The sequence below is a fragment of the Magallana gigas genome, chromosome 4 (assembly GCF_963853765.1).
Source record: "Magallana gigas chromosome 4, xbMagGiga1.1, whole genome shotgun sequence".
NCBI lineage: Eukaryota > Metazoa > Mollusca > Bivalvia > Ostreida > Ostreidae > Magallana > Magallana gigas.
In genome coordinates, this window is record NC_088856.1 from 50,933,813 (window position 1) to 50,958,338 (window position 24,526).

Below are 24,526 nucleotides of genomic sequence, written 5' to 3' on the forward strand. Positions count from 1 at the left end.
TCTGTGTGTCTGTAAGTCTCTCCTTGAGACTCCGTCTGTATGTAAACTTCTTTGACTCTTTCATCTACAGACCCACTATATTCAACCAAAATAAGCTTAAACCATCCTTAAGCGAAGAGGTTTCAAGTTTGTTGAAGTTAAGGGTCACATCATCTTAAAATTGTTGATATCTTTAAAAAAGATATATTCTTTTCAAGTTCCATTTGCCATTTGACCAGAAATGTCTGACACTTATATGGAAGCATCCTAGAGTAGTATATATTCAAGTTTGGTAAAATCAAATCAGATCATAAGGGTTGGGCCACATATTTGTTTTTTTAAGTAGAAGTAGATAGAAATAAACACTTTGAAAATTTCTTCTTCTCCAGAAATCCAATTCCATACTTTATGATGCCGTATTGTTGATTCTTAGTTGTTCAAACAGTGACCTCTGGACAATTTTTAGGCCGCAGGAGAGGAAAATATGCAAAAGTTTAAGATCTTCTTAAAAGCTGCAAAGCTACAATATATAATTATATAACTATGCAATAATCCTATTTGAGTATAGACTTTTAATTGTTCCAACTGTGACCTCTAAAACATTCTAAATTGTTCAAAATATAACCCAAAGCTACACATTAATACTGGATTCTCTAGAAAGGTTTAAAATTCAATTTAAAAATATATGTGAAAAATCTGTAAAAATATTCTTTTCAACGAATGAATTATTATTATCATGTATTAATGCATCATAAGAAAGATTATGATATTCTAAATTGTTGAAACAATTAATTAATCAGCAACAGGGTTTGATAAAAAAAAAATGAATATATAGTAAAAAAAAAAATTTGAAAATCTTTTTAAACAAAATATACTTAATATTTTGTTTTTGTCTTTATAAAGTCGCTTTGTTCAGATTTACGACTAATGTTAATTTTAATGTGAGCGATGTGGCCCAGGGCCTCTAGTATTTCTTCCGATTTTGTATTAAGAACTCAAACTGCAATGATTGACCTTTATAATAATACATGTATTATACAAATAACCGTCGGTCAACTAGTCAGTGTTCTATTTTTAAGTACAATTATTTAAAATAAAATCATAAGTATTAATTACTCTTGCAAAATCATATGCATTGTAATTAAGAGATAAGAATTACTTTAAAAGCTATAAACAGAACAAATTTCAAATGCTTTTAAAGCTTTATAATTTGGATATTTTCCTATATTTACATATAATGTCAAAGATAAGAAACCAAGGTTTACTCTGGATTGTAAGAATGCTCGACAGAATTATAGAAAAGCGAAAAGGTAGAACAAAAAATTTGGTGGAGATATTTTTAAAAGTGACTTGTATGAGAAAGAAAAATTTATAAAAAAGGTTGAAAAAAGCAAATGTAACGCAAAGAGTAGAATTGAAAAACAAAACTTTTTAGTTTATAATAAGAACAAATAATCCTAGAGAATACTGAAAAATTTTGAATACAAACACAGATAAGAAAAGATGTAATGCAAATTTAATTATATGACCTGTTTACATTTTATCAGTATTGTTGTAACAAGAATTATAATGAACAAGAAGAGTCAAATAACAAAGGACAAGGGGAAAATTTATCACCTTTTTTATTTTCACTTTATTTAAATGATCTTGAGGAGTATCTATATACAAACAATGTCAGAGGTTGGTCACGCTTGTCTGAGAACATTAAGAAAGTTCTTAATCTTTATTCAAATCTTTTTGTCTTATTGTATGCAGATGATATCATCTTATTATCAGAAAATCCAGAAGATTTTCAACACTTACTCAATATTTTTTCTAGATATTGTGAACAGTGGCGTCTTAAGGTTAACAGTAAAAAAAAACTAAAGTTGTAATATTTGGTAGAGGCAAACAAACCAACTGTTTTACTTTTGAGGGTTCCCAATTAAAAATTGCTAACAACTTTTTTATGGTATATGGGGAACTTGGAAGATACCCCTTATCAATTAATGTTAAAGTTAGAATGATTTCCTTCTGGGGTAAATTAGTCAATTTCCAGAACTCAAAATTGTCAGCAAAATTTTTTCATGTATTGAAGAATTTTAAAGCTGCTTGGTCCGATTTTTTTGTAATTACAGTATCAATTTTTTTTTTCATACAAATCATTTATCTTAGAAAGTTATGGACTTTCTCCTATTTACACCAGCAGAATCAGTCTCCTTTCAAAGTTAGAAATATTCAAAGTAAATAAAATAATTTCTCTTTGGGCAAACGAAAAAACAAACCAAAATGCATCACGGGAATGTTTGGAAAAGGTCGTCCCCCGAATGATTGGGGTTATTCAACCCGCATGCTATGCATCGATTGTAAAGAAAGCAAACTTTAGAAATATTAGCGAGCAAAACGTACACATGTTTATTTATAATTTCGACCTTTATTTAAAGCAATGTGTTTGTAATACAGCCATACCCGTCTCGTCGTCAGGGGTGAAATTTAACATGAGGCGAAATAACGCGGTACCTTTTAATGTCGTTTGTTTTTTTTAGCAAATTTTGTACGTATTTTTCTTCATTGAAATTTGGCATAATTGACGGGTAAAACTACTGCAATGTCTATTATTATACATATACTAAGCATAGCCATCGTTTAAAAGCGTGCATAATAATCCATGGCGCGATGCTATTAAGAAAACTTTAAATCAATGTGGATTGACATATATATGGTATCAAAACACAATAAACATACCCTGGTTAAAATCTAAAGTATACAATATTTTATTAGTAAGACCAATTTAAGCAATCATGGTATAGCGAGGTACATACATGTATTTCTCAAAAAGGTTTAAATTATAGGATTTTTAAAAAGTCACTGGATTTTGAAAAGTATTTATTGACTTTGCCAACAAAATTATGTAAGAAATATTGTAATTTTAGAACTGGTAATGCTAAATTACCTATTGAGATAGGTAGATGGTTTAATATTCCAAGAGAAAACAGAATTTGTAAATTATGTGGCACTGCCTGCAATAGAATTGGGGATGAATTTCACTACCTTTTCAAATGTACTGATGTATATATATCCAATTCAAGGGTTATGTGTTTACCAAATTATTTCATAACAAATCAAAATGTTGTAAAATTTGAAAAACTGTTTAATGTCACAAACATAAACCAACTTACTAATATTTGTAAACTATTAGATACTATATTTGAGAGAGTTAGCTCTCTTGGTTAAATTATATCTGTTATCCCTTCATCATGCCTGTACCAATGATTTTCATCTACTATATATATTGTAGTGTGTACATACGTATTTTCTCTACACTGTAAATTCAGTTATGAGAATAAAGTTCATTGTCATTATATATACAGAGCTCTTCTTCAAAAGAAAGTAAATATAGTCCAAAAATGGCCACGACCATTCAACCATCTTAAGGCTAGAGCAATCAATCGCTACTTCTCGGGCCTTTCCGGCAGGCTCGGAAAAACATCTCGAATGTATTTAATTAACATCACCGGATGTTAGAATGTTGTACAAAATGGAGTCGCTTCCCTTTGAAAAAAGTATTGGCTAGACAGCCTTGCATGTCGCTTCTGTGTTATATTTTAAAGGGGTAAGATATACCTTAAAGGGGCATGGTCACGGTTTTTGGTCAAATTTTATTTTTCTGTTTTTATGATTTAAAATGCTTTAGGAATGCATTCTAATGATCAAATGAAATTTGGGTGCCAGTCGATGAGTTTCAAGCAAGATACAGGGCTTACAATTCTTCGTCATGTAAACAAGGCTCGTGCTCTGTTTTTGTTTTCATAGTTATTGTAATTAATACATCTAAACAGTTCACATATAAAAAAGTTAGATCCACCCTCTCTTTTAATTCATACACATGTACATATACCCTTAGGGCAGTACTTGATCATGAGTTGGTCAGTGGATATTTGTGATCTTGGTTTTTATTGGTTGTTTGTGTCAGGTTGAATTTGGTTGGTTTGTATATTTTGCTTTATGTGTTTTACCGCCAAGTTTGACAATCTTTGTCTGGACATTGACCAGAACAGACGTACTATATTTATATTGAGAAGTAATTTTATTTTGGACCAGACCTTGCTCTTTTTCTGGTAAGTTATACTAAGTATACTAATATCCTATAACACTTACTACTAATAAATTGATTATCCTATAAATTGCAGAAAACATTAATTCAGTCCATGATCACAAACTTATGAGTATGAATGAATTAGAATGAAAAGATATTTTTTTATATGGAATACAGTGTTGATTATAAAGATCAATATTTGGTTTATTTATTATAGTATTAATTGATTCTCAAATCAATTGTATATAAGAATTTTATGATGATCAGATATTTGATTAAATTGGTCATTTATAAGATCAATTAGATTATATTTCAGTAATAAATATTTTTAGAATTATTCTGTTCATATTACAGAATCAGTCAATGTCAATATAATTTCACCACGCATTCCGTGTACGTATTATGAGCCTGTTCCCATAGAATGGTGAGAAAGTGTTTTCGAATATTTTTTTATCTGATTAATATATTTTATGACTTATTTTGGAGAAATGTAATTCATGTATATTATAAGAGTTACCTCCCACTAAATGTTTAAAGTACAATTATAGTAAGATAATGTAAAAATATTATCTTGATGGAAATACATACATATATATTGTACTAATGTTATATTTTGATATAAATTATATTATTGTTTTATGATATTTCAGGGCTTAAATATACATTGCAAATTTTAAAGTCACTGTGTCCGGATACGAATAAACGAACCATACAGATATCTTTGTTGTCAGTTATTTTAAACAAAGACTGTAACAATAGGTTCAATATACCCGTAAAAAATAAATCTTGTTCAAGCTGATTTGTCTTTCTTCTAATTCATTTTAAAACATTCAAAACGTAAACAAACGCTTTGTTTACATAGCGAAGAATTGTAAGCTCTGTAACTCGCTTATAACTTTAAAATTACACTTAAATTTTGGTTGCCTATTAAAAGTGCCTTATTGAAGCATGGTAAACATCAAAATCGAAAAAATAATTTTCGACCAAAATCGTGACCATGCCCCTTTAAAGGGGCATGGTCACGATTTTGGTCAAAAATTATTTTTCCGATTTTAATATTTACGATGATTCAGAGGGGCATTTTAAAACGGCATATGGTATATTAAAACTGGTATATTAACAAAAACAGGACACGAGCCTTGTTTACATGACAGAGAATTCTGAGCGCTGTATCTTGCTTATAACTCTACGAATGACTCTCAAATTTTATTTGATCATTAGAAATGCATTTCTAAAGCATTGTTAATAATAAAAACATTAAAATAGAATTTGACCAAAATCGTGACCATGCCCCTTTAACAAGCAACCAAAATTTGAGTGTCATTTGATGAGTTATAAGGGAGTTATAGAACTAACAATTATTCGCTATGTAAACAAAGCGTTTGTTTACATTTTGAACGTTGAAGTGAAAATTCCAGTTTTATACCTAAAATGAATGTATTAATCGTTAGCATTGTTTACATGACGAAGAATTATGAGCCCTGTATCTTGCTTAAAACTCAATGACTGGCACCCAAATTTCATTTGATCATTAGAAATGCATTCCTAAAGCATTGCAGATAATAAAAACAGAAAAATAAAATTTGACCAAAAACCGTGACCATGCCCCTTTAAGGTATATCGTTGACTTTAATGAAGTATTGCTCACATCTCAACAGATCGTAAAATGTGTGAGGTTTTTATGGACGCCAAAGTAATACATTCGAGGTGTTTTTCCGAGCCTCCCGGAAAGGCCCGAGAAGTTGCCAGTGGGTCCGGATGAGATTGGAAAGGGAAGACAATTATAAAGATCAGCTACTTCCGGTATAACCCCTGAGCCGGGATAAAACAAGTACACGAATGGTAAACAACGTCGGTATACATGTGTGTGTGTTTTATTGTGGTCATCGATGCATCTATACAACAGATAAGTTAAAAGATTTCGGAAAATAAAAAAAAATAAAAACAAAAACATACACAGTATACAACATACATAATCTAAAATAATCCTCGGAAATCGGAAAAAAACATGATTTAATATGGACTTCGGCATATTTCATATGGAAATGTCTTACATAAAAATGGCAAGAAAATACTTTATTAATAATATTTGATATGATCATATTTAAGAAATTTAATAAACCCCTCTATTAAACTGTGGTAGAGTAAATTCTTTTGCAGGTAAAGCTGACAAAGTTTGGTAAAATATGACGTAACAGCAATTGTATCATTTACATCAACTAATTATCTGGCGACTAAAAATTAAAATATTAATATGCCATATGTACATGTACAATAACGCAGCACAGCAGCTACCGTGAAACGATTGATAATTTAGCATTTTAGCTGCAGTTTTGATTTATTAGGATAGTTCAAGAAAAGTTAATAACTTCATTCAAACTCTGCGTGCGTATGGAAACAACCATTTATTGTTGTACAAGTTCGATGTTTTTTTTCATATAATTTTAAGATCATCCAGTTGTTAATAAACTATTTTTCGTCCACATTTCGTTCACACATACATTAAAGCGGATAATGCAGATCTCGCACTGTCTATATATAACACCCACCATTCACCCACAAATCATAAATGTTTAGATACTAGTATATGAGGCTCACGATCGAAAAGCAAATACACAAGTATACCAATGAAATATTCTTTTAAAAAATCACACACAGTAGAAAAAAACTCAAATATGCCAATATTCGACAAAAATATCTTTTTAAAGATTTCTTACACAACATAAAAAACTCCACACAACAATAATTATAGATATAACAGCATTGGAAGCACCATAGTTTTTCTAATACTGCCAGGCACTTAAAGAAAACTTGAAATAAAATTTTAAATGAAAGCGAAAAATAATCTTATAAGCCTTAATTTTCATTATCAATTTTATGTAAGTCACACAAATTTCGTCGTAGAAAACTCATAAATGAAAGGATGTATAATTTTGCATAAACATATTACATATACATATATCTAGATGTTATGATATGATCAATATAAATCAAATACGCAAAAAACGGAATCATTCAGGAATGAAGAAATAATAAGCAGTAATGAAAAATACACGTCAATGGATAATAAATTAAAAATGTCAACTGTGGGAAAACTCCCAAGAAGTTAATTTTATAACTGTCATCTATTCAAGTAGGTTTGAACCATCATATCATATCTAGGAAAATATTCTCAACATATCAGGCCTTCCTGACAGAGTTCGGAAAAAACGCGAATATATCAACATCATCGGATGTAAGAATTTTATATGAAATGCCGTCAATTCATATAAATTTAATTGACGTATTCAACAATGTTTCAATGAATTTGAAAATTTTCGGGGAAAGGGCTCTGGTTAAAAGACGGTATGAGAAAAAACCAATGAAAGCAAACATGTTTGTGCCCCAAATAATATTAAATATTATAATTCATTATTTTGCAAATGAAAAAAATGTGTACCTAAAGAGTAGACTTCATTCATCTTCAAAAAATTATCATATACATGTATCACTTTTTATTGACTTTCCATCCATTTTAAGTTTTCAATTAAAACAAATGTTCATCCACTGCAAAGTTCATCCACATCTCGAAAAAATACATTTACGACGTAAATGCGAATTTCATCAAAATTACATTTTTAAACTTTAAAAATATTCTTAAAGACAAAACAAAGTCTAAAATCTACATAAAAACAATGTTCGGTATTACAAAGAACAATGTTTTCTCCAGACAAATCGGTATCGTTGTACATAATGTAATAATGGATCATTCTGCATTTTCCACCCAGAGTTGTCGCTCTTGCTCTGACATAACGAAAAACGAATGTGTGAAGGGACCGAGCTGCATTTGATATAAAGATTGAATAAATGAATCAATTTTGCAAAGGTGAACCACTTCATGCAACGATACAACGTAGAAAAAACATAACAGCGGATATAACAGCTAGGTAATTGTTTGATAAATAGCCACTCCCGCTCTTACTATCCTCCGCTTTCGCACCCGCCGACGAAGGGTTGGAAACATCCGGGGGATTCATACACATTTTCCTGTACGCTCTGACCTGTTTCATCATTGGCCACTTTTCGGAGACATATCCGTGAATTTCGCCGTGCATACATGGGTGCTTCGACATCACATCCAGTGCATCGGAGCACGAGGCCGAACATGATTCCGTCTTTTCGCATTCCGTTACCACCCGTTTTGTCATTTCCACTGCAGTCATATCCTTCCCGTGAATGAATGCTCTCCAGGAGCAATCGTCATAAACTCCCTGGAGGCGCGGGAGATACCTCTTACACACCTGTGTGTCCTTAAAAGTCGTGCAGAACTGTGTGTACGATCTCTGGTGGGGGAAGTAAGTCAAAAAACTGTAGCACATCTCGTCCTTAATGCTTACGCCATAAAATATAGTCCTGTTAATCCCAACAGTGGAGTAAGTACACGTGGTGCGTATCTCGTCCCCTGGGCGGACTTCTATAGGTTTGTCAAACCTTCAAAACATTCCGGTACCTTATTAAATATAAACTACAGAACAGTACCGGTTTCAAATTTTTAATGCGTTTTTCAAAGTAATGTAATATATTCATTGCTTTTAAGACAATAATAGAAAAATATCGAACACCATTTTTGCGTGAGATTTAGGAATATAGATTGTTCTGTATATATTATAAAAAATAATTGAAAAAATAATTGCAAAAATAGTTTACATATGCCCTTTTTATAGTATTTATATTCTATATCACCCGTAAAATTTATTTACAGTCATAAATTTCATATAATATAGAAAAAAAGAAAAAATCGTAAAATGTGAGTGCAATATATATATATCTTCTATAACGAAGCTTACCTGTAGAAAAACGGCGAATTATAATCGTATACTTCGTCATTTGTAATATTCCGCACAAATCCTCCATCTCTGTAGAGGGCTACCTGCTGTTTTTTACCTGCAGAAGAAAGTACACACATGTACATTGTTTAAAAGATCCACACTTTTTATCATTTAATAAGGAAAAAAATAAAATATTCAAAAACCTATATGCTATATTTCATTCAAAGTAGTTTTTTTTTATATTTCATAATACCAAGTAAATATTAGTTACGGATAATAAAAAAAAACGATGTTGGGGTCGCACTTGAAAGATTATTACATTTAGTTATGAGATAAACGAGATAAATTTCATATAAATCCGTTGTCATATAAAACAGGTGTCGGATAAGACATGTTTCGTATTAAGTAGGTTAATCAACTTGATTTCACTGTATGTTTACAGGTTGATAATCAAGTCAGCTGACCTAGAGTGTGCATGTGGTTGACAGCCCTGGTGATAAATATCGGTTTCTGGAACATGTTCTCTGTACAGAACGCGGGACAGGACGAATTGACGATGACTTCCGGGGCGTTGGGAGGGAGCTCCAGGTACTTCTGGCCGACCACCATGATCACCGAGTCGTACTTCCGCAGCTTGTTGGTGTAGAACACCTGTATACCGGACCCGTCCACGTAGGTAGATCTCTGGTGGATGTTGTTCCAGTGAACCTAGAGCGAGGTATATAACATGCTAAGGTACTGTGGTCAGTATGAGAAATAGTCCGGAATGTCATGCATGCTGAGTTTACATGTATAACGTACATGATGTATATTATTGATAGAATCAATGGTTACAGAAAAAAATGTACACAAATCTATGCATTAAAATGCAATTTCCCCTCCAATATAAACAATTTCATTCATGAAGTCCATTGACTGGTTTACTGATGTCAAACACCTTGACCTTGAAGAACGTACCTGCAGAGCCACATGTGTATATCCTTTACTGCCCATTCGGAACCCCTCTTCTTTATGCAGACATTCGCCCTTTGACCCCATGGTCCACGTCAGGAGGATGTCTTGGCACTCTCGGTCTGGCACCATGTTACACTGGTACGGCCCGGGACGCTGTGAAACTAGGGGTGCAAACTTTCATATGAGACACAACATACACTTTTAGATTATCAGAAGCCAATATCGCAGTTACATACAGTTTAAGAGAAATACTACATCATACAGGAGAATTACTACATCCTACAGGAGAATTACCACATCCTACAGGATCGAAACTAAGAATTACGGCACCTATATACATTGACATGTTTTAGAGAATTCATATTTTACAAGCATATACAATTTACCATAAAATTCAGTGTACCTAACAGATAGAACTTTAAAAAAAATTACACTCGACAAAGTTATTAAGGAAATATGGGGTCAGGTATCAAAGTGAGATTTACATGCACGTGTACCTCTCTTGTCAAAGGGTAAATGTACAGTAAGTATTTAAGAGGCACGAACATCTAGTACTTCAACTGTTAATGAATGTGTGGGTCTTTTGTACATGTATCTCATAAATATTACTAAGTGTGTGGCATGACCATTAAATGATTTGTGTTCCACAATATAATATGCTCTGGTAATAAACCATAGCCTTAATCTGAATGTACCTTGCATGTGCCTATGATAGTCGTACGACTGTATAGTTTTGTATTACACAATATTCTCTGGTAATTTATCATGGCTTCAATGTACTCCAACAACTTAAGTGGCATGGTTATTTAGTTGTGTTTTTTATTACACAATTTGAACTGGTAATGAATTAAAGCATGACATTCCTACTGCTTCTGGTTTATAATCATGTGCTTGCGTTGAAATAATTTTTGATTGCTTTTTTATTGGTCATGAGCCATTTGAGCAGCGGATGCCTGGTGATGTCAGATCGAGGGTGGACAGAGAAACCCCTAACCCTTTACGTATGGTTTGAATAACAAATCACTGCTTATATACTGTTGTTGTAACAACATGGACGGCCAATTACCTGTACTGCCGCACCCAAATACAATCATATGGTGAGTGACGTCAGCATTATCAACCAGAGGCTTGCTTCCGATCACGTGGAAATCGCCCTCTTCCGGCCAGGGTAAAATCTGACACATCCACGTGGTGCTGGTCGCCGGAACTCTTGTTTTATCCAGCTTCAAATCCAGAGATTTTACATCTGTATCGGAAGATAAGACATAAATCACTGACTATCACGTCACCTGTTTCTCCAGAGATAAGCCGCCATTTTATCTGTGATGTGCCGCTCAATTACTTTTACTACCGTCATATTCATGTTTATGTTTGCGGTAGTCGCAATATAGATAAGATTTTGAAGAAAAAAATGTTTATTATATAAGTCAAGGATGTTTCGCGTCTGTTTATGTTAAATATTTTCGGTTATTCTGTATCAACGTGTCTTTCACGAAACTATTTAAACTTTAACATTGTATAATCTAAACGAAACCATTTGGTCGTTTTTGATAGTCAGTGGTAACGATAGACTAGTATACAGAACCATTTTATTAAGATCATGGAGTTAAAAGGTACTAGTATTTTTGTCAAACGGCAACTTGACGGAGGTCTGTCTCTAACATTGTTTGTAGTTCAGTCATTGGTTGCAAAGAAATCAACATTTAAAAAAAAAATTGTCCAACTCTGTTTTGCATACACAATCAGAGCATTAAGACCAACATTTATTTTGGAAAGTCTAAAAAAAGTTGCAATCACCATAGCTTCTAGGACATTTAAGAAGATTCGTTGTAAATCTAAGAAATCAAATAACAGTACCACAAACCGAAAAAAATGCATATTTACATTGAATTAAAAAGAGACTGAACATTATTAGTATAACCTACATACTGTAGCATCTATTTTGATAGAAATGTATTGGCTGGCTCTTTGATTTACCATAAAAAATGTAATCAGATAAAGATAAACTTGTGGTGTAGCGGAAGAGCAAGACCTACCTGGTTTAGATAATTCGGGACAGAATGCATTTGGATCTTCAGGACAACGTAGCCACGAGTTTTTCTCTTTACATCTCTCGCTGTCCATTGGCTCGCATATCCCTTAGAACACAAAAATAAAATCATTATATACATGTACATATACATGTACATATACTAAGTATACACATACATCCAAGTTACTCTTTATATTGGTTATAGCTTAGAAGGAAATCGAAGTACTGAAAGTACTGATAGACGGAGGCATCATTTGGGAGGAAACTAAACTAATGACAATATATGATTTTTTTATTTAAGGAAAAACAGCGCGCTTATCGCTTACCATGTTATGATCATGAATATTCGCGAAGCGGTTTAGTATAATGGCAATTTAAGGTCGCGAGGATATTTATCAGGTTTACATCAGAGTTAGGTAGATAATATTAAAGGGACTTGGAAACGATTTTAGATCAAAATTTCTTTTTCTTTTTTTTATGTATAAAATGGTTTACTTGCTCATTTTGAATGATTGACCAAAATTTGAACATTAGAAGTCAAGTTTTGAGAGAGATACAGAGGTAAGAATTCATGCATTGTATTGTAAACAAAGCTCGATCGAATCTTACATTAATTTGTTTACAAATATTGTAAAGTATGGAATAACCATTTCTTTGACCGAATGACTTGTTGCAAACAAGGTAAACTGATTTAATGTGGTCATAGATACTATTAGTGCGATAAACAGAAAAAGCAACATTTGCTTGAGACTTATACCAATAAAACACATATGTAAACCATTACAAAGCATGGGCTTTGTTTACAGAACAAAGATTTTCAAACTCTGTATCTTGCTTATAACTCAATATTTGACTTTCAAATTTTGATAAAGCATTAAAAGTACCCATATTAACCATTCCAAACATTGAAATTGGAAAAATAAAATTTGAAATTTTAAGCTCAAATCGTGTCCAAGTCCCTTTAAAATAATTAGTGTTGTTCTTTTGTTTTAACCTTATAAGCTTGTTGTATTACTACTTAAATGTGTTTATTATTTACAAAAAAAGGAAGGAGAACATAATTTTGCACCACAAAACAACAAGGAAAACTGTACATGCTATTAAATGCATACTACTCAAATTACTCGAAAAATAGAAGGGGTTTAATTTCTTGATTACTTGTAATGAGGGTCGTCAATCCAGATGATTATTCTCTTATTATGATCGTTATGAGAGAAAGAGAGAGGGATAGCTAATGAGTGTCGTCAATCCAGATAATTATTCTCTTATTATGATCGTTATGAATGAGAGAGAGAGAGAGAGCTTTCTTTTTAGGCGTGATTTTACGTACATTCATTTGATATATACTAATATTATACATTCATAAAATTAGTTTCGACAAAAGAATAAAGTACATTGTGATTATTGAATCTAGCACGCAGTTTCAGTCCGAGTCCACGTGTTCCCCTGTTAACCAATCAACTCGCGAGGTGCAACACGTGTTCCTTCCAAGATAAGGGTAAAAGTTTCGTTCTTATTATAGTTTTCATTTCAAGTAAGGAGAAAAGAAGTATGCCTAACAAAAAAGTATTCTACACTGCTTGTGATGTTTGATTTCTAGCAAATAGAAATGAAGCATGCCTAACAATGAAGTACATGTATTCTTTACTGTTTGTGAAGTTTGATTTCTAGCAAAGAGAAAAGAAGTATACCTTACAAAGAAGTATTCTACACGGTGTTTGATATTTGATTTAAAGGTTGATAAACTGTGTTTGTGAAGTTTAATTCGTATACTTCTTTTTTCTTAACAGAAATCTCTCTCTCTCTCTCTCTCTCTCTCTCTCTCTCTCTCTCTCTCTCTCTCTCTCTCTCTCTCTCTCTCTACACACCCCATGCAGAACCACCCCACCCCCCCACCCCTAAAAATTGATGACAAATATTGGACCATATTATATGAGCAAGACAAAATTGTCATTTTGTAAGGTTTTTATTAACCCCCACCAGAAAATTCAAATTTAGACATTTATTTAGGAGGCTGGTAAGTTTTTGCAAGGTTTACAAGTCTCTGTATGTGAATGATAGAGGGTAGGAATTAACATTTCTAAAACTCAGTAAAATATGCAAGATACATGTATATAAAACACTGATAAGTCTGAACATTGATATACGTGTGTAGTCGCACTGATATATATGTAGTAAGACTTACATTTGATAATTCCTTCTCCTACTCTACTTTCAAAGCTTCAATGCTATGTGGCCGTCTGTCTTCGTCATGATAAACCTCTTTACAAAAGGTGTCTGCAGGCCTCACACCCTCCCCCCCCCCCAGCACCACTTTCTTGAACACTAAGTTCGCTACCCAGAATGAGTACATTTCAGGACCGGATTATAAAAAATACTTGAATAGGTAATATATATATATTGATATACATGTATGCCTTTACTATCATATGATATTTAAATGCATGGCGAGTATATACATGTAATCCAGACCTATATAATATATACATGTATTCTTATAACAGTCACACGATTATAGTCTTGAAATTCGTGAAAAATCACACGAAAGGAACTTTTAACGAAACTTGCTATAGAGACCTTACTCTACTTTGAATATTCAGCTCTTCTGATATATGTGTCGCACTATTACTCTCTTCAAAATGTACACTGTGATGCTGCTGTAGCAATATATTTCAGTTTTACCAAAGATAAATTTTCTTGGAAAATGATGTATATTTAGATATCTTGCAAGCAGATGCAAGCAGAAAATTGCATGTTTTCAGAGGGGGTTTTCTTCACTATTAAAATGATATTAAAATGGAATGTTATTATTTTCGCTGTTGCGTAAAGTACATATCATTACTGACCAGAATCTTGGTGGAATTTTAGAGGAAAAATCCATCATGCAGTTTTCAATAGAAGTTATAGGAAGTTACACTTCAGAAAAATAAGCGGAATTTATTCATTGATAGATTCCGGCAATACACGCCCAAATATTTTGCCCACAAACTGTAATTCACAAAATCTCAAGGATGGCTTCTAGAATGAAAATTCCGGAAATGCTTTGGCGAATTTATGAACAATACTCTCGTTCATAATGGGGCCGAGAAATTAAACATCACTTGTCATTTAAACTTGTGTGGTAAAAGCATTTCTTGGTGGGTATAAATTGGAATTTTATCAGATCTATTAAATTTAAAAAAACACATCTCTGAGTGACATGTATATGATATGTCAGATATACTGCATTCCTGTAACATGTAAATCTTGCTGATGGCTTCTTTATTTGTGTATTGAACAGAAGGGTAGGTACTGGTTGTGAAAGTGATTGCAAATATTTACGATCCATAACGTTGCATTTTAAAACAATAAGATTCTTTCTTTGGTGGTTCATAATAATATGAAGGCAGCAAGCCTTCCAGAAAAATCACATAGCAGAAATTTGTTCGGCCTTTGTTGCTACATTCATACAATGTAGCTCTATAAACCAGCAAAGATGCAATGTTCAATTCTGATTGACATCACCAGATGAATCTCTCTTTTGAAAATTATATTATATAAAATGATGACAAGCACGTTATCTATGACAAGTCGTGATTTATCAATATTGTCGAAAAGTATGTCACAAAGAAGGAATGGCCAATTTTTCTATACATGGGCATTCATACAATTCATACAAAATCACTTTTAATTATACTGGTAAGATCATGATTTTTTTTTGTCAGTTGCTGTATGAACACAATTCGATTTTTTAAACAAAAAAACAAAAAAACAAAAAAAAACAAAAGAAGATAATTATAAAGTACTCCTTTGATAATATTGAATGTTGATCAATTAAAAAACTGCGCTGGTTTTTAAGCCAGACAATTTGAGGTATGTCAAATGCAGGATGTTTTTTTCAATATTATCTACATGGCAATGTTGTCCAACATCGAGTTGACATTGTGTTGATATCGTATAAACACTTGTAGCGTATCCATATATCCTGTTAACGTTGTTGACATCGCAATATTGACCACCATCAAATAGACATTGTGTTTACATCGTGGGCCTTCTTTCTTGTTTACATCGTCGACATTGATCGACATTGAGTCGACATCGTGTATGCATCGTACTTTTTTTCCTGTTTCATAGACGCCATTGTCGATGTAACAATGTTGACCAACATCGAATCGACAAAGTGTCTACAACGTGTGTCCTCTTTCCTGTTTACATCGTCGACAATGTCGACATCGCAATGTTGATCAACAAAAAGTCAACATCGTGTCTAAATCGTACCTCTTTATCATCTATGATGTAAATGTTAGGGAAATACCTGCTAAAATATATGTAAATATATGTAAACAATGTCAACTCAACATCAGTTCAACTTCGTAATCATTGGGATGTCGACAATGTCAACGATGATAACGTCAAAGAAATATCGACAATGTCGACGATGTAAACTCGATATCGATCTAAAATCGTCGACGTCGCGATGTTGATAATGTCGACGATGTTAACGATATAGAAATATCGGCAATATCGATAATGTAAAATGTAGTTATCTATATCTGTTCTATATTATCGATGTTATGTCGATATTGTATCAATGTATACATCGCGATATTGACTACTAGTATATCGAAAAAGAAATATGTATTGGACATGAATAGACACAATTTAAGTTCAAATCCCTGCAGATGCTGAACATTAGACTAACACGTGTACATTTTGAATTCATTTGTAAATTCAAGAATAAACCTTCTTCATTTAGACAGATACAATAAATTGTGTATCTCCAGAGGAACACATCAACATAATACATGTACACTGAAACACTCGATAATAAACATAATATTTGTAAGAATACTGTTTGCAACTGGTTTCATCAATGGAAATATATACAAATGGAAAACATAAGGCGCATCCTTGGGTGTTTTATTGAATATCTACCTTATCAAAAGATAATGCTATTGAAAACAGCTTTTTTAATGACATAGTTTGTAGCCAGCTGTTTTATTCTTAGGGAATCTTTACTTTCACTCTTTTTTTTATTTTCGTGAGATAATGGTAGGAAAGCTTAATTGCTATTTACCACCTGCTGTTAAAATATCTTCTTTTTTTTATCTAAATAGAAGCACAAACTCGACAGACAATTTGTTTTTCTCTTGATGGGAATTTCGATTGGCACTACGCCATTGTAAACACGTAATTAAAATTGCATTATTACAACACCAGCTTTTCAATGGTGGCAAAATTCGGTGAATTTCAATCAGTTTTGATTTTAATAAAAAATAAAAAAAAAATTAAAAAAAAATCTAGCAAAAAATTTGTTGAGTATATATATTAGGCTCTGTTTGATCTGAGTTCGCAAAAAGATATACAGTGAAGCAGTTATAACGAGGCGCCAGGGACGGGTGAATTTGCTTCGTTATACGCGTAACTCGTTGAATTAAATTGAACATTTTTTTTAATTAAACCAAATGGATTAGACACACGTTGTAAATAACATAGGTATTCTTCTCTTAATAATGAAATTTTATAAATATTGACAATAATGTATATGAATAAATATAAATATACATGAATAAACAGTCTATTGTAAGAACATGTATAATATCACAGTCATTCCAAATTTAGACATGTTTGAGAAGCGACACTTTCACTCAAGTTATAAATTTCAGTGTTTTGGGTATATGTCAAAGAATCATCCCCCATAACAGTCAGTGTGATTCTAATAGTATAATGTGTACATAACGAAATGTCAAAAGCTTATTCATTAAAGAATTCCGAGTTATTGTATACTTTTTACAGACAAATACAAATGATATGCGTCCTCTAGAAAGCCACACAAACAGTTTGGACTGGCTATTAAATTACAGCGGAATAAGTCAGAATTTAAAATACAGTTGTGTCTTAATCGTGTGTGAGTTAATAATTATGTTCAAAAATCTTTTTCCAACTGAAAGATATTTCCGAGGGTTTATCATATCATTGTATAAACATTTTTTTTTAATTTTGATAGATGTTGCCTCCCTTGTAGTAAGACTTAGGTCATTCCATCTTCTGGCAGTATCGGGGGTAAAAGATTTCTTTAAAAAGTTCTTATCAAAATTTTAGGAGAGAATAATTAATAAGTAATTCGTGATATCCATTACGTTAACAACACGAAATAAAGTCATAGAGAATGAAACTCAGTTCGATGAAATCGTCAATTCAATATAAGCGTGTTCGCTATAACCTTATTTTACTGTATTCATTAAATTCTGTGCCCGCATTCTTCTTATTTACATTTATGTAATCATGCTGTGGTGCAAAAAATCGATTCGTTGCTACTAAAATTTGAAACAAGAGGCCCATGGGGCCACATCGCTCACCTGAGCAACAATGGGCGTTCAACAGATATTGTGCCATATGGTCCCTCGGTAAAAAAACAAAAAATAAATATTGTAAAGTATTCGAATTTTACACTTTTTTTTGTATACATGTAATCTTTGACATTGTACCTTCATGAAATACTATTTTTTACCAGAATAAGAAAATTCTACGCAAGATATTAAACTAAACATTTGGTAGAGGTATACTGTTAAGTTGTTAACTTCCAAATCCCTATATTTTCGTTCTGCCCCCCCCCCCCCACTTTGTAAAGCGATCAAAATATATGAGTGCATATAGGTACATTTTTTTCATCAACTACTCAGTACTTACTAGTTATTGTTTGAAAAAAAAATAATAGTTATTGTTTTTTATTTTAAAAACCCTACATGTATAGATGTGAAGAAGAAAATTGTACCTCAATGTGCTCAATTTCTCAAATTAAAAACATTCAAAAATTTTATTTGTCTTCTCCATTATAATTAAATGACTGTTATTTACTTCGCGTACAAACCAGGATAATTTTCCGCTGTGATATTCTTAGGAATAGCGATAATTACTTTATCCCCGCAACAGAAATGTGTCAGAAATATGGAAACTGTTTTAAAGATGTCGTTTTTATTTACTCGTGTCTGAAAAACTATCAAAATTGATGTAGATTTCACATTATTTATTGTATAAAGAGAGGGACTCTGAGTAGATATATACAGAATACTGTGGAATCATTAAATTTCGTGGGGGCCAATTTTCGTGGATGACTTAAATTTTACAGATTCGTGGGGACGTAATTTCGTGTTTTCATATATATCTACAAAAGGGAATATGACTTTATTACCCTAATTCATCAATTCGTGAAGGGTGTTATTTCGTGGATGAGAGGTACCCAAGAATTCCACGAAAAATGAGCCACCACGAAATCTAATGATTTCACAGTATCGTTCTTTTATTTTGTTTGTACAAGTATTTAACATACTCTAATTCATAGAGATTTTCTAATGTTCAACCAAAATTTCAGCGTCAATTGTAGAATTATAAGCAAGATACAGAGCTCACAGTTCGCCTAGGTTTGATTCATATTTTGTTCACATGAGTTTATTACATTCAGCTTATGATTTTTAACTTGGTATTTCCTATTCAACATTTAAAATGGAAAAAAAGAATGGCCTAAGATTTTATATTCTTTTATTCACTCAATACCAGTTCACTGGTATTTGAGGTTCAAAATCAGTTTATACAAATGTACACAAACACAGTGAAGGATCACATGTACAGTAGGAGTAATAATGACGAAAAAATGTTAAGTTTACAATACAATAAGATGTTAAAGTTGGTTTCTGAACGAACAGACTTTGAAAATTTTCTCAATAAATATTGACAAATTTTTTACTTTTTTAATCTTTAGTTTTTAAGGTCTGTGTACAAACATAGAATTGTGAGCAAATCTCTGTATCTTGCTTATAATTTGAAGCTTAACACTCAAATATGGTTAGTAAATAGAAATTGAAAACAATTAAACACAAGAAACATACACTATAACAAATAAAGAACACAATTTATTTTTTCGAAATGAATCATATAGATACATGTAAATACCTACATATTTCCGTCAGCAATGTCAAACTTTATTTAAATTGAATAAACTCGAGAAAATGCCGAGCATCGCAACAAAACCTATTGCATTAATCTACCATTACGCAAAAGATAATGCCGATCGAATTACCGGTAGAATGAATTGTATTTCATTATTTTTTGATACATCAGATTTTGCTTAATTTGCGCAGGTAAACAGTTAACTGTTTGATTTACCAAAGTCTCTGTTTGATTTGATACGTAAAAATCACGAAATAATACAGACGATTGTTCCCAGGTTACAAGCAGAAATAATGAAAACGAAACGAAAATCGGAACAAGCTAACACCAACGTCATGTGTGAAAACTGTCAACGCATTGAAATATTTAGCCTCAATTTACTTCACAAAATCGGCAACGATATATTTTGCATGTTTCAAAAATTTCCCTTCATACGCGAACAGTTGCACGACAAGCAAATTCATCATAGTCAGATCGACCCTTTTTCTTATAATTTCATGGCTGCTTTAAACAAAGAACCTCGTTTTAGATGTATGGAATACGAGTCTAGGTAAAATGGGTATGCAAACCCGGGCCATGGCAAAATAAAAGCCAAGGCAGATCGACAATCGTCAATTCCAAATACGCATTATTTTGCAGCAATATTTACAGCGAATACAAATATACTAGTCCATCAAATATCCTGATATTTTAATGAGATTGGCAGATTAATATCTGCCAATCTTTGTTTTGCCCAGACCAAGTCTTGCCTACCCATTTTACCGGATGCCGGATTACCGGATGCCGAACCCGAAGCTATTAAACTGATTGAAACACCCATTTCCTTTATTATTATTTTCGTAATAACTCAAATTTGACACAGAATTAGCACTTAATTTTTGCAATTTATATTTTCCTTCCCATAAGGATAATTTATGCTAAACTACGTTGAATTGGAATCAGTAGTTCTTGAGAAGAAGATTTTTAAAAATGCACCCCCCTTTTTCTACAGTTTCAAGGTTTTCTCCGCTTTGAATACAGATCGGACTTTTATTTTTGCAATTTATATTCGCCCTCACATAAGGATGCTTTGTGCCAAATTTGGTTGAAATTGGATAAGCGGTTTTAGAGAAGAAGTTCAAAATGTAAAAAGTTTACAGACGGACAGACAGACAGACGGACAGACGGACAGACGGACGACGGACAAAATGTGATCAGAATAGCTCACTTGAGCTTTCAGCTCAGGTGAGCTAAAAAGGTTATTTCAAAGATCACAAGAAACATTTGATCATAACACTTATGGCTAAATGCATTTACATTCAATTTACTACATTTGTATTTATTTATCATTTTCAAGTAAATGTACACGTACTTATTTTAGTGATCTCCACGAGCAGAATTTAAATCACGTGTTAAGATTTATCAACGCATGTGTAACTTAGTTATATCAATGATCTCCAACAAGAAAAATTTAAATTTAACTCCCCACCCACCCTTCAAATCGAAAAAAAATTACATTTATTCAAATTGATGCAACTTACAATTTGATTGACTCTTAAAATTAGATAATTCGTACAATACTCCATTTATTTCATTTTGTGTTATTCTTGATCAGAAAGAGTTTTAGGTGGCCTTGGTTTCGTATAAGAGGTTCCTGGAAAGTTTGTGAGTTTTATATAAGTAGGAATGAGCAACATGCAATGAAAGATCTGATAGCAAGAACATTAACTGCCGACTATAAATCAGGATGCATTAATATTTTTTTCTCAAAGCTTAAATATACTGCTTTTGCAACCTCGAGATGATGAATAATTAAGATTTTTTTGACACATAGCGTGCAGATTGCAATACATCTGCCAAGATCGCTACTTAAGACATTCCGGGAATACTGACACGATCCGACTCATGTAATAGAATATGATAAGTGCATTCATGCTCGACTGCTCGTCCTTCAACAAAGCTGTCTTTATCGAACTGCATTGACGTAGAATTATGGGTAATTTAGAAAGCCAACTAAATCTCTTCAAGTGCTTTGCGTAATTACCCGAGAGAGACGATTTAGCGGCAGAACGATGAAAACAGCACGTTTCAATTTAATTTCAGTGCATCTATCGAGGAATAAGCCGACATTTCAAATTTAGCTGATCATCTGAGCTAACCCATAACAAATACATTTATAAGTTGTGCCCTTGCATTGTTCCCTCTTAAGGTTTTTAAGGACTAGGGACACATGCATACAATATAACCCATGCATTAAATGATTAATTTATTTTAAAATTAAAAATCTGATTTTTAAAAATAGTATCATTACCATTGACAAATTTGTAATGGATAATTTTTTTTTAGAAATAACACTCATTCTTGGGGTGTTAGTCGCTATTGGATGAACTGGGGCCGAAAATGTATTGGTCTATGGGTATTTGTTTGTCATTTATTTTACAACAAGAAATATCTGCTTAACATGAGTGAAAACAACTTGCACTCATCCCCGTTTTGGAACACGCTTATTTTTAAGTCTCTTAAAAACCTAAAGTCAACGCTTATTTTTTTTTGTTCAAGTTAAGACATATTATCCTTGTTTCAGATGTTACAATATAGACTAAAGTTGATATATTCTTAAGCTGTGTTGAAACGAAATTTTATTAGCAACGTCTTTTGTTATTTTGATGCAAATACGTTTAACCTGCTCACTTTATTGGTGCCCAAACTTGCCTCTTTTTAGTCACAAAACTGAAATTATGATAACGATTTTATGCATAATCTTCAATTTAATTTATTTCAAGAAGGTTATTCGAGTTCTGATTAATTTGTTTGCAGCTCGGAATAAAAATCACATATGAACTCTAAAGAAGATACTTAAAGCCATGTGCATGCAGAAAAATGAAAATTCTTGAATTTTCTTTTTTTTCCCGTTAACTCCAGGTCTTCAAACTTTTTATATCCCAATGCCTTGACGATTCTGTCACTTATATTGTGTAAATTATTAATGAATATGTGTTAGGCAATAGGTATTATATAATATATTAATATAATTTCAACTGTTTTGGGGTGTTGTGTAGCTATATTTTATTTATTTATTTATTTATATTTATTTATTTATTTTGCATTCTACGTGATCTGAAACCTGAAACTTTTAATAAGTCATTAAGTCATTCTATGAATCTATGATTTTTTAAACATGAGTTTTATGAAAGCGGTACACGCTTTACATTTGAATACATGAAATGAATTGCGTAAAGGTTTCCTTGAATTAGTACGACCACACTACTTTCAATCAATACAGTACTTTGATTTCAGAACGTCAGAACGTTGAATGAGGAGTCTTCATTACTATGTACTTGTACAATACTCTCTCTCTCTCTCTCTCTCTCTCTCTCTCTCTCTCTCTCTCTCTCTCTCTCTCTCTCTCTCTCTCTCTCTCTCTCATTAAGTCACGAGCGATGATGTCTCAATTCCGCCTTCTACGATCTGATTGGACAAAGGTCAGTCAAAACATTACGTAATAACTTTTCTGGAGTAAATGCCTATTTAACGCTTCTATCTACTTTGCTGTAGAATCTAAGCGTTTCCTCTTGTATGATGAATATAATTCATTACAAAAAGTTATTCTTGGAACAGCTATCTTGATCGTGATTTGAATGACCTTGACCTCACTTAAACGACCTTAAAATTTAAAAATGAAAAATGATTACCTAAAAAAATGAAACACGCTGAATTCTGTTTCTCTGAAATTTTGTTAGGCTTATCGAAGTCTGTGATGTATATATGTCTGAACTTTTTTGAGAGATGTAAAGAAATTGAAATGGGGATACGATACAAGTGTTTGCATAACCATAAAAATGTTCGCAAATAGTCTGCTAGAGACACGTCGGCTGGCAATGGTTCTTTTGCTTGTAATGGGCCAAAAATTAGCAGCGAGTGTTGACACCATTTAGGTCAGCTGTTTTTAAAAATTATGAACATCTCTTACATGTGAACAGGCGAAAATATTTCAAAACAGCCATGTGATCAAGAGTCCATTTAACCATACCATGGACCGTTGTTTGATCTGTGTTGCTCTATCGGATACATTGGCATCGTTTGATAGATCAAATCTTCAGTTGCCTGAGTCAGTAGAAAAACATTTAAGCCTAATTTGGAGAGTTTTGTGCTCTCCCTTTTAAAAAGGTATTATTTTACCTGGATGTGTTATATTTTCTGTGCGTTTTGGTGTTCGACCCTTCACCCAGTCGCAATCCGGATCTCCCAGTTCCGCTCCGTTTGTCAATCCATCTCCGTCAGAATCCGAGTCACAGAGCATTCCACCCCACGTCTGTCAATCAAAAAGAGAACAAGATCAAAGCACTGAAAGTACTGATAGTTTGGCTTTTACCTGAAAGTTTGTGTAAATACAGAAGTACAAGTGATGACTATGATTCATGATCGTGACGCGTTTTTGGCTAGAGAAAGAAATTGTTACACCAGAAGAGTACACATAATTTTAACAACATTTTTCGCCGGGTACCAGCTAATCGTATATGCTCTTGACCTTTATCAGTGACTTTATGTCAAGGTCATGTCATACATTCGGTATGAGAAATAGAAAACCAAATTAATCGTAATGGGCCAAATTGATGTAAAGACGATTATCTGCACTATCAAAGTGTTTGGTCAATATCTAATGATATTGTGAACTATTTAGAAGAGAACCAGCTGAGAAAGGGAACCAGGACAAAGTCTAACGCCGTCATCGTGCACGTTATGAGTTTACGATATGAGTATTGCGAGGGATGA

The 24,526-nt window shown here is 32.6% G+C and overlaps 1 protein-coding gene and 1 long non-coding RNA gene across 3 annotated transcripts in view; one reads left to right on the forward strand and one right to left on the reverse strand.

Moving 5' to 3' along the window:
- The first annotated feature begins 3,789 nt into the window (after positions 1-3,789).
- On the forward strand, positions 3,790-4,812 carry LOC136274370 (uncharacterized). Its single transcript, XR_010712675.1, has 3 exons — positions 3,790-4,076; positions 4,409-4,478; positions 4,705-4,812. It is a non-coding gene; the product is annotated as an uncharacterized lncRNA (long non-coding RNA).
- A 2,678-nt stretch (positions 4,813-7,490) lies between these two features.
- The window catches only part of LOC105342786 (tyramine beta-hydroxylase), a 266,828-nt gene continuing 249,792 nt past the window's right edge, over positions 7,491-24,526 (reverse strand). For both annotated transcript variants that reach the window (XM_066082821.1, XM_034448915.2), the window contains exons 3-9: positions 23,933-24,065; positions 11,853-11,954; positions 10,883-11,062; positions 9,820-9,977; positions 9,327-9,570; positions 8,881-8,977; positions 7,491-8,524 (exon numbers count right to left, since the gene is read on the reverse strand). In XM_066082821.1, coding sequence (XP_065938893.1) covers positions 7,930-8,524; positions 8,881-8,977; positions 9,327-9,570; positions 9,820-9,977; positions 10,883-11,062; positions 11,853-11,954; positions 23,933-24,065 — 1,509 coding nt within the window. In that variant the 3' untranslated portion in view covers positions 7,491-7,929. The remainder of the gene's footprint in view (positions 8,525-8,880; positions 8,978-9,326; positions 9,571-9,819; positions 9,978-10,882; positions 11,063-11,852; positions 11,955-23,932; positions 24,066-24,526) is intronic.